At 39.6% G+C, this 14012-nt stretch overlaps 3 protein-coding genes across 3 annotated transcripts; 1 reads left to right on the forward strand and 2 right to left on the reverse strand.

The window, feature by feature from the left end:
* Window positions 1-4555: 4555 nt before the first annotated feature.
* LOC306789815 (C-C motif chemokine 2-like) lies at window positions 4556-5798 on the reverse strand (the record flags this gene model as incomplete). Its single annotated transcript, XM_079285883.1, has 4 exons — window positions 4556-4783; window positions 4955-5063; window positions 5187-5327; window positions 5795-5798. The coding sequence occupies 4 exons, from the start codon at window positions 5796-5798 to the stop codon at window positions 4645-4647; spliced, it is 393 nt and encodes a 130-aa protein (XP_079142009.1). The 3' UTR covers window positions 4556-4644.
* Window positions 5799-10517: 4719 nt separating this feature from the next.
* On the forward strand, window positions 10518-11569 carry LOC306788976 (uncharacterized protein). The gene is made up of 4 exons (XM_079284720.1): window positions 10518-10649; window positions 10853-10961; window positions 11079-11153; window positions 11280-11569. The coding sequence occupies exons 1-4, from the start codon at window positions 10574-10576 to the stop codon at window positions 11335-11337; spliced, it is 318 nt and encodes a 105-aa protein (XP_079140846.1). The 5' UTR covers window positions 10518-10573; the 3' UTR covers window positions 11338-11569.
* A 450-nt stretch (window positions 11570-12019) lies between these two features.
* Window positions 12020-13784, reverse strand: LOC306789859 (C-C motif chemokine 20-like). Its single transcript, XM_079285926.1, has 4 exons — window positions 13696-13784; window positions 13450-13570; window positions 12663-12740; window positions 12020-12520 (listed from the first exon to the last, which is right to left on the reverse strand). The coding sequence occupies exons 1-4, from the start codon at window positions 13766-13768 to the stop codon at window positions 12463-12465; spliced, it is 330 nt and encodes a 109-aa protein (XP_079142052.1). The 5' UTR covers window positions 13769-13784; the 3' UTR covers window positions 12020-12462.
* Window positions 13785-14012: the final 228 nt, after the last annotated feature.

Raw genomic sequence — 14012 nt, forward strand, 5'->3', positions numbered from 1 at the left:
TGTTCGGTGGCCAGACTCTGACGGAGGAGTAGGCCAGAGAGCAGATTACTGTGATACTGCTGGTCATTTGTCATTCATGTATGGAGGTAAATGCTGCATACTCTTATAATTACATATTTGTATTGAGCATTATCATATTGAGCATCTCTATGTTGTACTCACATGTCAAAAGATCTCTTCAACCCACTGTGACGCACACAAAATACCACAGAAACTCCACAGAACTGAATGTCACCGTCAAGAACATAAAAAAACTGGTGTTGGTTGGAACAAGTTGTCCTAATAGAGATAATAATTATTAATACGCAACAAGTAATTATACATACATTTGTGTCGTTTTTTTGCTTTATAATAAATATATTACTTTCTACCCTTACTCGAATGGAATCTAAACCTAAAAATAATCAACAATCACTTTTGTCATCATTCATCTAACTGTAAAGCAGAATCTCTGTCTTTGTGTTCTTCACATATCTCAGAAACAGCTCATCTGGTCTACTTCACACATGTTAAGCGTATTGCTGGGGACCAAAGGGTGTATCATTCAATTTGTTGCAATTTGGACACCAGCCACGTTCATTGTTAATACACTTAATAAAACCACAGTTCACTTTGGCTGCTGGATGCTGGACAACTTTACAACCAGACTTTTCTTCACACAACTAGCTCAACCGAAAAGCCTACACAGGAACAGCACCACTCTGCCTTTGCAACTCAAATTGTGTACGTTTTTGCCTTTTATACAGTCTATGGTTTTTGTCACAGGTACACATAACACTAATAAGGTTGCCGCCACCCACATAACTCCTAAGCTGGCCCGGACGCCTTTGTGTGTCCCACCGGCTCGCTAATGGCCGCTGCGCTGCACTGATAGCACTGATAACGCGGTCCTGACACATTTTTTTAGTGCTTTGGGGACCTTTTGTAAGTTATTTTGGGGTACAGTGAGTTTGAATAGTATTCCATGGTTTTCATATCTAAAGATCAAAATGCATCTACAGCCGTTTGGGGCCCTTTTATTTTGGCCCCCAGGCCTATGGTTGCCTACCTTGCCTAACACTAAAGTCTGCCCCTGTTGTTGTGTTCCTGTGAACCAGAGTGTATTTCACTGGTGTTTGTTGCTATGAGTAGCCGTAACTTGGGTGTGTGACGCAACTGTCATGGAAGGTGTATTGCTGAGTGAAGCGCAGTGTTGAGTGTGAAGTTGTTTGTATGAGTCTGTAAGCAGCAACACCACATGCCAAGCATTTGGCCCTTGGTGAACAGGCATGCTTTGAACGGGTACTGTTTACGTGCATTCAATTTACCACGTGCACATTGTTTTGTTAGTTTTTTCGCATGTATATTAGTGCCTTGTGTCTAATAGTGATGTAGTAGTACGTGTGTGATATTTGTGAGGTTCTTTTGCTGTCTTTGTCAGGGATGTGTTTGGTTTTATTTGAAACTATGGCCATACCACCACAACCGCCACATCCTGAACGCTCAGTAGAGCATGCGTCTTGCGAGTGCATGTTTCTGTTTGCCTAATTCAGCAGAAGAGTTTCCTCTATTCTAAGAAAATCAATTACAAAGTTACATCATCAAAGAGGTCATGCAGCACTGAACATGTATGACAGAACTGTCAACCAAATACATAAATATCTACAAAAGTTGGTGTAAAAACATACAAGGAAATGCTGACTGATTAGAACCTCATTGTCATTTTTTTATTTACAATGAAGTTACTGTAAGTATGCCAAAGGTGTTAGTTACAGTGACTCCTCTCCTTTTTCATTGCATTGTTTTGGTTTTACAGCACACAACTGTTTTGGGTCACTCTCGTTACTCTCATTTACCCTGCAGCAAAAATGCCCCAATAAAAACCACCACGCTGTACGCAGACAGACAAAGTTGGCGACCAGCTGGTGAACATAGCAGCGCATTAAAAAACATAAAGAGCAATGCATTTTCCTCAGGAGTTGGTAGAGACCCAAACAGAGCTAAAACAATAATGAATGTTGGACTTATTCGTCAGGAGCCCAGAAACACAACTCCAAATGCATGTTGCTCTGCATCTGCTCATAATATATTTGCTATACCCCATTATTGTTACTGCCCTCATTATATGTATCATTTCTGTCCTATGCATTGATGTTGTAATTTCATTATGTTGTTTATTCTGTACACATGACATCTTTGCACTTTCTGGGAGATAGAGCCCTCCTCAGTTGCTCTTCCAGGTTTCTCCCCTTTTTTCTCCTTGTTTAAAGGTTTTTTGGGGGGAAGTTATTCCTTTTTGCGAGGGTCCGAAGACAGAGGATGCCGTTTATTGTAAAGCCCTCTGGGGCAAATTTGTGATTTGTGGTATTGAGCTAAATGAATACATTTTAATTGAATTGAATAGATAAACCCAGGCCAAGCCCCCTGCTTATACAACATACTATAAAGAGCCATGTGTTGAGTATGGGCCAATCGTTTACTGAGAACAAACTCCTCTGACTGGAGAATGTATTCATACAATGTTTAACTTTCATTTTGTGACATGACGTGTGAGCGTGTGTGTGTGTGTGTGTGTGTGTGTGTGTGTGTGTGTTGTACATTTCTGTGCACTGGAGAGGTGTTTTGTGGTTAACCCATCAGGAGGAAAGTGCAATCTCACACTGCTCCATGCAACATGAGACTGAATCTAACTCACTGGGAAGATAGTCATTGTCACACACACACACACGCACGCACACGCACACGCACACGCACACACACACACACACACACTGAAAGCATATATGAATATTCCAGCCCTCATGATGGACAATAATGGCACTTACATTAACACAAGCCTCAACACCAATAGTGTTATAGGTATGTATCAAACTGACAAAACATTCACACTAATATTTACGCTTGTATTTAGTCACAGTGGAAGTAACTGCTCATGCATTCAACAACTCAGTCACACATGGCAACAATGGTGGGCCACTAATTAAGGCGAAGGGTGGGGAAAACCCATTGCACAGTGGTTCGAGCAAACGTTGTATTAACCTCAAACGCTCTCCACTCTAAGCCCCTCAAACCTCTAGCTGTAGCACACTGGGACCGAGCTGTACTTTCTCTCTCCTCCCACGCATAGTAAATTACAGTTTGTGTTAGCTCCGCAAGATGATGGAAACATGTTCACTGAAAGCCCCTAAATCTTCCACCTGGTCAACCCCAAGCCCACCATGTCACACACAGTGAGGGAAGGTGGAGCATGGCGGCCACCAGAATGGGAGAAAATGATTCAACCGAGTTCACTGTGAATGACTCACCCACGGTCCATAGACCACGCTTAAAGTACACTTTTCAGTAAAGAAAGTTGGGGTTGGGCTTTGCAGAGGACAGGAAATCCTTATATGTATCATATATAAATATATATATAAATATATGTATTTTTTTATTTTCATTTTGTGTGTTCAAATGAAGTACATAAAGAGATGAGAAAAAGGGATGAGAAGAAAGCGGCTCTAGATTCTAAGATACCGATTTTAGCTTCGACAGTAATCCGTAACACACGATCACCAAAGCTTAGTCGTGACATTGTGACCATTTGTATTAGGTAATTCACTCAGAATCATTGCATATTCTTTACAGATTTACAGTCATCAAATAAACATATAATTGAAAATTATACACAATCTCTCTCTCTGTGTATAGCATACAAATATATATTCATACAGAGAGAGAGAGAAAGAGAGAGAGAGATATAGAGAGAGAGAGACCAAAGAAAAATCCCCCTAACTGCATTTTTCACTTGTTGATGTGATGTTCATGTCTTAACTAAGTGAACTCAACTTCACTATATTTTAGAGGAAAACATTGTACACATTGTACACATTGTACGTTTTACAAACAAAACATACGATGGACTTGCAAAATAAGATGGATTGTTACAGATTAAACTTTCCAACAGTATATAAAATAGTTAAAATTAGCTTTACCTCGATAACAGTAACATGCTAATTACACATGTACTAATAATGTACTAATAATATAAGTTTTAATAGTGTAACAGTCACAGGGGACATTATTCTGCAATTGGTGCTTTTACTTATGATACTTTAAGTAGGCTACATATTGCTGATAATACTTACGTACTTTTATTGAAGTAATATGAAGTACTATAAGCAGGAATGTTTGAGGTATTAACAGTCCGGTTTGCCTATATTTTTACTTTAGTAGTAAAAGCTCTGAATATTTTTGACTGCATACTCCTCTTTGGACTGCTGCCCAGACACTCAACTATGTTTACATGGCAAGTCGTTGTTTTGTGGCCTTTTTTTGGAAATTAAGCGCACAAAGACATGAGTTAAGGAGATGAGAAGAAGGCGCCTCTAGATGCTAAGATACCGATTTTAGCTTCGCCGGTAATCCGTCTATAACACACAATCACCAAAACGTAGCCGTGACATTGTGACCATTTTTATTAGGTAATTCACTCAGAATCATTGCATAATGAAAGTGTTATTTACAGATTTACATACAATTGAAAATTATACACAAAAAAGGTATAATTTCACTAAACTAAAATGAGGTAAATTTTACTTTGCAGTATGTATGAAAACATTCAAACGTCTGTGGAACTCAAATGGCAAAAGAGAATTTTGGAGCTGTGGCCTTTTCATTTTATTTTCAATTGTATGAGCGATGGTGTTTGGTAAAGGTAGCATGTTGGATTTGCCAGTCTTTTCCGTCTAGGTAGGCCATGCTGGTCTTTGTCCACACATTCTCGGGGTCAGAGCAGATCCTCTTATCTTTCACCGATATAAATCTATTAAAAATCACAACAAAGAAAATGCACATTCAGCAACATGTTGCAACGATATTGAAGAGAAAATCCTGAATCATTGTGCTTTATTCTGAAAAACAATACACCACAGTATACATGTACTACACTTTGAGAAACAGTGCACATTAACGTTGAACAGAGTGGATGACTTACACTACTGCGTGTATGGGGCATGGCGGTGTAGACTGTTTGTAGTAACTCTTCAGCTGTTCTCGGTGGACTTGAGTTCTTGAAAGTTTTCGACAACAACTGGCTATCCCACCTTTGAATAAAGACACACGACTCCATTGTTATCGTCATCACGGTTTCCATAATCATGAAATAATATATCACATCATATTAAATAAATGTAAAATGCACTCAAACATCTTCACATTGTTCTTACCTTGAGCTGAGGCTGTGGACACCATGATGGTTACAAGAAGAAGCGAGAGAAAAGAAAGGCTTGCCATTGCTTGTCTCTGGCTAAAATAGATATGACGCTTGTGTCTGCTCTGCAAGCCCTTTTTAAGCCCACCAACACATTCTTTTATGCAACTTGAAAGTAGAACACGCTGCACCCACAGATATGCTCATGGCAGGAAAGTAGAGTAGGCCTACATATTTCCTTCCGCTGCAGCTCACCGGTGTGGCCCTCGCCCCTCGCTTCAGTGGTCCGAGGGTGTCAAAACATGTTCCACTGGAAGAGGTTGTAGTCTGCACGTATTACAATAGCGTTTCGTTTTTTTCAGAATGCTTTTACATGTGACAGTTGGTCAGTATAAACTGTTCAAATTCTTTGTTTGTTAGGTTTGGAACACATAAGAATAGATGCAGTGATAACCTGTTGGACTCAAGACAACCTGGAAAACGAGACTCACAAAACCTTGTATGTTTACTGCAAAAGTCAGGGTTCATTTGATGACATTCTACTGTAACTCTGAAGCTGTCTAATGTTTGTTTTCTGCTGGTTTTTGAGGTGAGTGTTTCTTTGTGCTCCTGAAGCTGGCGTACTCATTTCTGCAACCACAGTGCATCGCAGGGGGAGAAAACAAATTCCTCTATGCTGCTCTGCATTTCCAGGTCATACAAACAGACACAGATGCACATGCATGAACCGATACATCAAACCACGATTCCACTGAAACCCACATGAGGATAAGCATGACAGCAAGGCCACTTCCGTCGAAAGTGAGTGTCCACAGTTGATTAGTCACGGCTGCCCATGTGCTGGTCAGCTTCTTGAGAGGTAAAGTGCCTGTTGTAAATACATCCTGAAACACAGCTAAGTCACAAAATCCCTACAGCAACATCAGGTAGAAGTGAAAGGATCCTCATTCCTCAAAAACATCAGGCAAAATGACATAACACTTCATTAATTCAATACATCATTAAAATGTCTGTGAGGAAGACCTTCAGGGTTGACCAAGAGCAAAGTTAGTCATAATGAGTTACACCTATGCAAACCCCATAAAGTTGATCAAGGAATAGTTTGAACATTGAATTCTTACTCTATTTCTATGAGTTTATATTGCTGTACATGTAATGCAGGTTTCCTAAATGTCCAACAGAGGGCGCTAACACATTCGCAGGCACCTGTCAGGAGAAGGGAAGAAAACCGAAGAAGAAGTTCAAGATAAACGCAAGTTAACGTTAGCTAAAAGATTATAAGTGAAAGTTCATCAGGACAAAGTGCATTGAGTTTTGGGACACTGTGGTTCATTCAAATATTTTAGGAGGACCCAAATGCATCGTGTTATCAATGAAAACATGAGCTGGTGAGTATCTTTGCTGTGCTAATGTTAGCATGTTGTTAGCTAGCCAGGTAGTGTTAGGTCTATTTCCACGACTGTGATGGGTTGTGATGTGACAAAAACACCGTTTTTTAAAATGAATGCAGTGTGCTATTTGCTAGCAGAAATTCCCGCTGCATTTGATTTCAGAATTAAAAAGGAACGTCATAGGGTTATACGATAAATGCAAGATGTTGTCATTGATTTTGCCTTTTTTCACAGTCAAACTGTGTGAGAGCCCAAGAGATGCTGACCGACACGTGAGGAAGGAAAGAAGGCCCATCGCAGGATTTGGACCACGATACACCATCCTTCACTTGGATTCCAGGTGAGCTTTAAAAACTGTATAAAATGATTTTTCTTTTCTTTTTAAGGCCTTTGTTTATTTTATTAAGCAAATTGAAAGTAAGCCATTGAAGGGTGATTTCAATTAAGGTGCTTTATTGAGACTGTCACAACAAAAATGTGTGTGTACATTTATTCATTGTTTTCTTTTAACCATGAATTGGAGGATTTTCTACTTTTTCAGTGGCTATATATGTAGGTTGTCTCGGCTTTACGTAACTTTATAGTGAGTTTCAGCTCTTTACTTAGCTCTCTGGACCGCAGCTCTACTGTTTTTGTTCATTCTCACCACTCTGTGTTTTTTTCGGGTGCAACAGGCAGCTGTTTTCAGCAACAACTAAAAAAAGCTCTTGAAAAACCATCGTTACCTGCTCACCAAACAGCAGACAGACACAGTTAGCGACTAGCTGGTGAACAAAGCTAGTCTCTTTAGCAGCTGAAGAGCCAGATAATTACATCAGGAGACCAACAACAGAGCAAAAAGACAATCATCATGTGGACAAAAACACGACTCCAAACGAATGTTGATGTGTAACTGCTGAATGTGTAAAAAGTCAACTGATTGCTAGTTTTCCACATCAACCAAACAATATGTTTTGTCATTTAATTAGAAGGAGTCTTTGGCTTTTATGGCCTTTTTTGAGCATACATTGTGTTGTTATTTTCATCAAGCAGCAGTTTGTGTTGATAGAGGTGTATTCAGAGTTTCGCTGGCCTCCAGCACATTCCTCCACAAGTAAAACATCACCGGCTTGTAGAGAGACAGCACAGACAGAGTCACTTTCACTTTGGTAAATGAGTCTCTCGCTCTTAGTCAGATGAGACAAAGGGAAATGACAAATAAGACTATTTAATATCACAACGCAGAACACAAAGTGGATTGTCACTCATGTTGTAGCAAACTGAGACCAGACATAAGAGGATAGAAAAGTCAACGCAAAGCTCAAAGATAGAGATCAGAAATGCAACTCCCCTGCAGCCACCGAGTTATCTTGTAATCAATAAGCTCCGATGAAGCTGTTGCCCCAACACTTTATAGAATGACTATGCAAGTGGAATTTTTTCAGATCGGTCCATTATGTTTAATTGACTCTGTCCTGTCCCTCTCCACTGATAGTCAGTTATTATGATTGAGGAATAATCAATGACGTATCCCGTAGTTGTGCCGTAGAGTGCTGAGGTCTGCAGGGCACTGATTCACTTTAAGATTGTTCACCTGAGGATTGAACTACATTGTTCTCTCATTTGGAGCTAATAAAGATAATGATATGAGAGAAGAATAAGTCCGACACAATCACAGTTACAGTCATGATTTAATATTTTAGATTAATGGCCATGATGTAAAATAAAAACTTGTGAATGAGGCTCGTAAAAAAAAGGAGAACTTTCTTTTTCAATTCAGAAAGTGTTTCAGAAATGTTTCATATTTTGACCTTCGTTTTAGCGAAGCCGATCACACGGCTGGTGCTTCCTTCCTCATTTTGAGGAAACATTTCTGCTTTTCATTGAGAAGGAATTCTAGCATTTCATTCACCAAATCCAGTAAATACATGCCTGTTTAATTCAATATCAGCTGACTCGGCTGCTTGGTGGCTTCACCACCTAGAATGCTATACGTTTTAAGATGTGTTACTACAAACCATTAATGCATGCGGTTACCCATCTTCATTTTCCTCTTGATTTACTGTTGTATTATCATCAAGCACATTCATCACAAACACACTAACTAATAAAACGAGTCCATCTGTAATACATGCAACATTTGAAATTATAGTTTTGAGAGTGAAACAAGACTACAAAGGTGAGGAAGTGCAGATTAGGGCTAACTTTCTGAAGCTTTATGTTCAAAGATCATAATACTGTATATTTAAAGGGTTAATGAGGATTGTTGATTGACAACAATGACAAAGATTTCCTCACCAGGTGCTGAGATTCATAGATATTAAAACTGAGAACTGATATATATTTTACCTTAACTCAACTCTTTTTGTTGTAATGAATATTATCATGAATATTTGCCCTACATAACGAGCTGCTGTGTTACCAGATCATCTAAAACACTGTGTCTGAGAAACCTTAATCCCACACACAAACGCACATATGTGGGGATTTTCTTTCTATTATTTCTTAGTTGTCAAACAATCCTACATTTTGTACAGCAGAGCTCAGAAATACAGTCATCATAAGAGAACAATAGGACACAGACATGGATTTTCATGAGGAACTAAGCTTTGGGCATCATGAAGGCTTGTTTTTTTTTTTATTAATTTCTAAAGGTCTTGATATTAATCCCCAGGATCTTTGCATTTTGGTGCCATTGTTTACTCTAAATTAACTTGTTTTTGAAGTCACTGAAAACACTCAAAAATGAACACTGCTGGTTGTATAATCAAATACTGTTTACTACATACGATTATAGATGACTCACTGCCTCTTTACAGTAAGTGATTTACACTTGTGTCTTGTGGGACAACTGGCAACCTCGTTTCACTGGCAGCGAGGAACCTGATTCTTAGTCTTTTTGGTTATTTGGCAGCTTTTTATTGAGCTACAAGTAAGTGAAGAAACTTCCCTTCTTAGTCTGTAGCAAATCAGAAATTCAATTTAGAATGGACTGCATTTGTACTTGCAAAGTAGTTTAATCTTTTATGCTGTCTGAATTGTGTCAATACAAGTTGAGACTTGTAACTAAAAGAACGGAACGGGCAAGGACAAATGACCAAATTTGGGTGGAGGACGATCGGAAATGTGTGGTGGAAAGCCTTCTTCCTTCCCCTTTTCTCGCCCTGCACTGACCATGACTGTCAAAAAAGGAGGGAAAGAAAGAGAAAGATGACACTTTGGTTGGAGTGAAGAGCACATGATGCTGCCTTTACATTATTGCTGAAATCAGCATGATTTGTAAAATGAATCATTTAAAACACCATAAGAAAGAGGCATCATAGTGAACTTGATTCTTAACTGTCCATACAGAATCATATCAATACATCCATTCAATGTATTTATCCATTCTCTAGTCTGCCTTCCTCAGAGCCCTGGATTGTGTCAGAGCGCTGGAACAACCTGGACAGGATCCCGATTCATTCATAAAGATGCTGACGCTCACGTTGCCATGTACAGGCAAATTAATATCCCAATTTACCTTATTTTGCATGTCTCTGGCCTGCGGGAAGAAACACCCAGAGAAAACAAACACGAACATAGTACAAGTATGCAAACTCCACCAAGAATAAATGCAAGAATATCCAATACAGGCTAAACCTGTCGAAAATCTATAACATTTGTTTATTTATACATTAATGCATTTCATTTAACTGTTAGTTACGAATAGTAAAAGAAAAAGTGCTAAAAGCCAGTACTTAAAAATGGCTACGACTGTAGCCTTAATCTGAGTAAACGTCTTAGTCAGCTCAGTCAATGTCATGATGAAATCACAAAAACGGAAATGGTCGACTGCAGCATCACCCAAGTGCGTCCCTCATACTCACACAGTATGTAGAAAGCCCTAAGATACCATTCATCCGGTTAGCTTTCCCTGGTTCCTCTTTTCACGGTATAAATCAGAGGTCTGGTCAGAGGAGATCACTTGCCTCCATCAGCCAGATCAAACAATCGGCTTCTGCAAAGAACCTCTGGAACATCTCACGCAGCAGCCATGCAGTTGTGCATCAGAAGACTGGCATGCCTGGCTCTCCTCGCCGGGGTTCTGGCAATGACGGCATCGGCATCCGGTAAGTCTCCTGTCAGAGATCCTGCACCGCTTTATACAACGAGTGTATTAGTGGTACATATAAGAACTTGTACCCATGCACAATTGACTTCTGATGAAAATTTAGCCCAACACCGTTGATATTTATTCATATTTCACGCTGCAAATGTAAGAGATGTATGCTCATCATAACAACCAATCCTTTCTTTGTTTTCTGAAAAACAGAAATCAAGGTAATGGACTGCTGCAAGGTGGTCAGTGCTGCGAATATCACGGCTCCCATCTTGGGCTACAGGGTCCAGAGGAGGAACCTCCCATGTATCCGCGCAGTCATGTAAGAATCTCCTCCGTATTTTAATAAACAGAGAAGAGGGATGATCAAAAATGTTAACAAGTTCTTGGTGAAAATTGATTTGTCGATTGATCTTGTCTCTCTTTTTTGTCCTCCAAGATTCAAGACCACAGAGGGAGAAGTCTGCAGCCACTGGAGAGAAGAGTGGGTTTTTGAGAAGATCAAGGAGCTTGAGTGAGTCCTCTTAGAAAGTCTCCAGTAAAGACCATTTCTGCCAGTTGGTTACTTGTGTTATACGTATGATTATCGGCAGCACGCACTGTTAATTTAACTGTTGTCTCCTGTTTGTGTGTCTTACAGGCAGATCCGCAAAGCAAAGAAGAACACTCCTCGTGCTCCCACAACCTCCAGCCCCTAGACATATTACATCTACAGCAAATGTTATCTAATTAATTTAAAAATTATTTAAAATGATTATCCTGTCATATTTAATATTTATTAGCAGCGCTATTTATGTGTTTCCCTTTTCTTTATCATTTCCGATCTGTGTTATTTCAGCTGACATAAAGCTTACGTGATAAAAGAAACAAAGTGTTCAAAGCAATCTAACTAAGAGGTCTGTTGTTTAAAATAAATATCCTTGTCCTCTATCCACACGTGTCGTTGTTATTTGGTGATATTGGAAATCAACGGTCGCTGTAGCTCATCAAATGATCATCAAGACCTCACGATGGAGCTGACGGAGGCTCACTTTTTTACAGATCAATTCCGCCATCTAGTGGGGAGCTGAAATGACTTCAGGACCGTTTAGATAAGAAGAGCGTGTCATTGAGGGAGTCACCTTGTCTGACTGGAGCACCAGCCCCGTGGGGGTGCTGATCTGAAATAGCACGAGAGACTGCCTCCCCTGTGTCACTCAAGTCATGCATTTGTACGAGCTTGGGGGTTCAGGACGGCTCATCAAAACGTTTTCAGACACCTTCCAGCAAATGTGCTGGAAGCAGCCTTCTCTAAGTTACATGTGCGTGTTGTAGTTTAATGAAATAAATGTGGGCAACAATGATGGAGTATTATGAAATAAATGTATTTGCTTGTGGGAATAGCATGTTTTAGTACATTAACTTGATTAAGCGGCAGATTCATAGCAGGCAATGAAACAGCAAAGTCACAAAAGCATCTTTTAAAAACAGGAATGTTAACATTTGCTAAGAGGCTAAGCACATAATCTACATCCATCGTCTCAAAGCTCTTCTCAGGTTCCCCTTGGTTCATGATTACATGCACACTGCATATGTTTAGGCAAGTAAAAGTCAAAAGCATTTTTTATTTTTTCTCAGAAATAATATTCCCAACATGACTGGATTATAGACGGTTCAATTTCTCTAAAACTTTCTCTCAAATTAGCATTTCTATAACAAATTATTTAATTCCAAAAGCCAAAACCTGATTTTTACAAATAGAAACGTCGGGTGCTGTTCGGGAAGGTTTCTATGGTACTGAAGAAAGATCCACGTCCGTCATTAGAGGACGGCTTTACTCTTTTTCACATCGGAGTTTCACCTGCAGCAGAGCCGGTCTTGGACATCTTCTTCAGTTTTGAACTGCGTAGAAATAAGAGCTTTTTACTCACAATGCTCCCGAAACAAAGGAACGCCCCGGTTCACACACACAGCTTGTCCTGATTTCAAGGTCCACATCAAACTGAAACTAGTTGGTATTTCGAAGTGAGTAGGAGTCTCATACCTGAGTAGTTCCAGAATTCTCCTCACCCACTCATCTTTGCGTGTCGCACATATCTCATTCTTCTTAACAGTGTAGAAACTACAACAGTGAGAAGCATCGTCAGACATAGAGAGCAGTGCACTATGTCGTAATTCAGTGTAAAGTAGAGATATTATTTTTCATAATGGTGCACATTCGATAACTGAGTTCCAGTTCTGATACATAATATATTTCTGACAACTTGTTTTGAGAAAAGTTTTCTCCAAAATATTTTCCATGCGTATTAGATTTAGTCTTACAGTGCAGCTTTCCAGGAACTTTAAATTTAAATTCAGTCATTGATTTTTTTTTTTTTTTTTTTACAATTCTATCGGTATACAAAACTATTGAGGTTTGATACCGAGCTCTGTTGTGTGATTGGATTTTTTTCAATCTTTAAAGCCCAGACAGCTTGCATGCAAATCATTTGTGAACATGATTTATGGAGATGTGGAGCAGATCAAACAGCTGCCTTTTTAGAGTCATGAAATCCACAGTAATTAGTTTTGACAGTAAAATATTGTGGTCGACTAGATCAATGGCTTATTTTCATGGCAATACGTTTTGCAGAAACAACATTAGTAATGCTTTCCAAAAAACAATTACCAGTGTCTTTGAATATTTTGGAATTAATCCAATTAATCCAATGAGTTGGTCTTCACCAACCCTCTCATAAAGGTTTGACAATGACATTCAAATTTCATTGTCAAGCCCATTCAGATTGAGCCAGGCTTGGAGTTTGTATGGTTTTAACAGGAGACAGTCTTACATGATCGCCTCGATGTGGCAGTTTTCCTCGGTGGTCTGTTCTCTGTAGCCCTTTATACGCTGGAAGGGTACCGGCTTCCTGTTGTATCTTGTACAACAGGCGTTGCCCGTACGGGACCCCACTGCGCACACACACATAAACACACGTCACATTATCAACAGATCAGTTAAGCATCGAGTCTTAATGTAATATCTACTGTATTTCAATCTGATTGACAAGCAGTGAAATGTGGTGAAATGAACTTACGGGCAGCTGGACTGAGCAAGGCCAGGACGAAGCAGAGGAGAACGGCTGTCACGATCATGCCTCCGGGAGCCATGCTGACGATGCAAAGAACCAGTAGAGAACTTACTGAGTACACAACCCCTGTACACATATATATACTTATAGTAGTACTCGTGTTTTTGTCACCTGTCGCTGCTAAATTGAGGACAGGAAGCCCACTATTGCATCATCGCAACCAAAGTGGCACACGTTGCACTTTGATCATACAAATTAAACCTCTGCTACCATCATGCAACACCCAGATTTGTTTATGTGGGCACTATTGCACCGATGCATTA

Source organism: Melanostigma gelatinosum, assembly GCF_949748355.1.
Source record: "Melanostigma gelatinosum genome assembly, chromosome: 15".
In the NCBI taxonomy this organism is placed as follows: Eukaryota; Metazoa; Chordata; class Actinopteri; order Perciformes; family Zoarcidae; genus Melanostigma; species Melanostigma gelatinosum.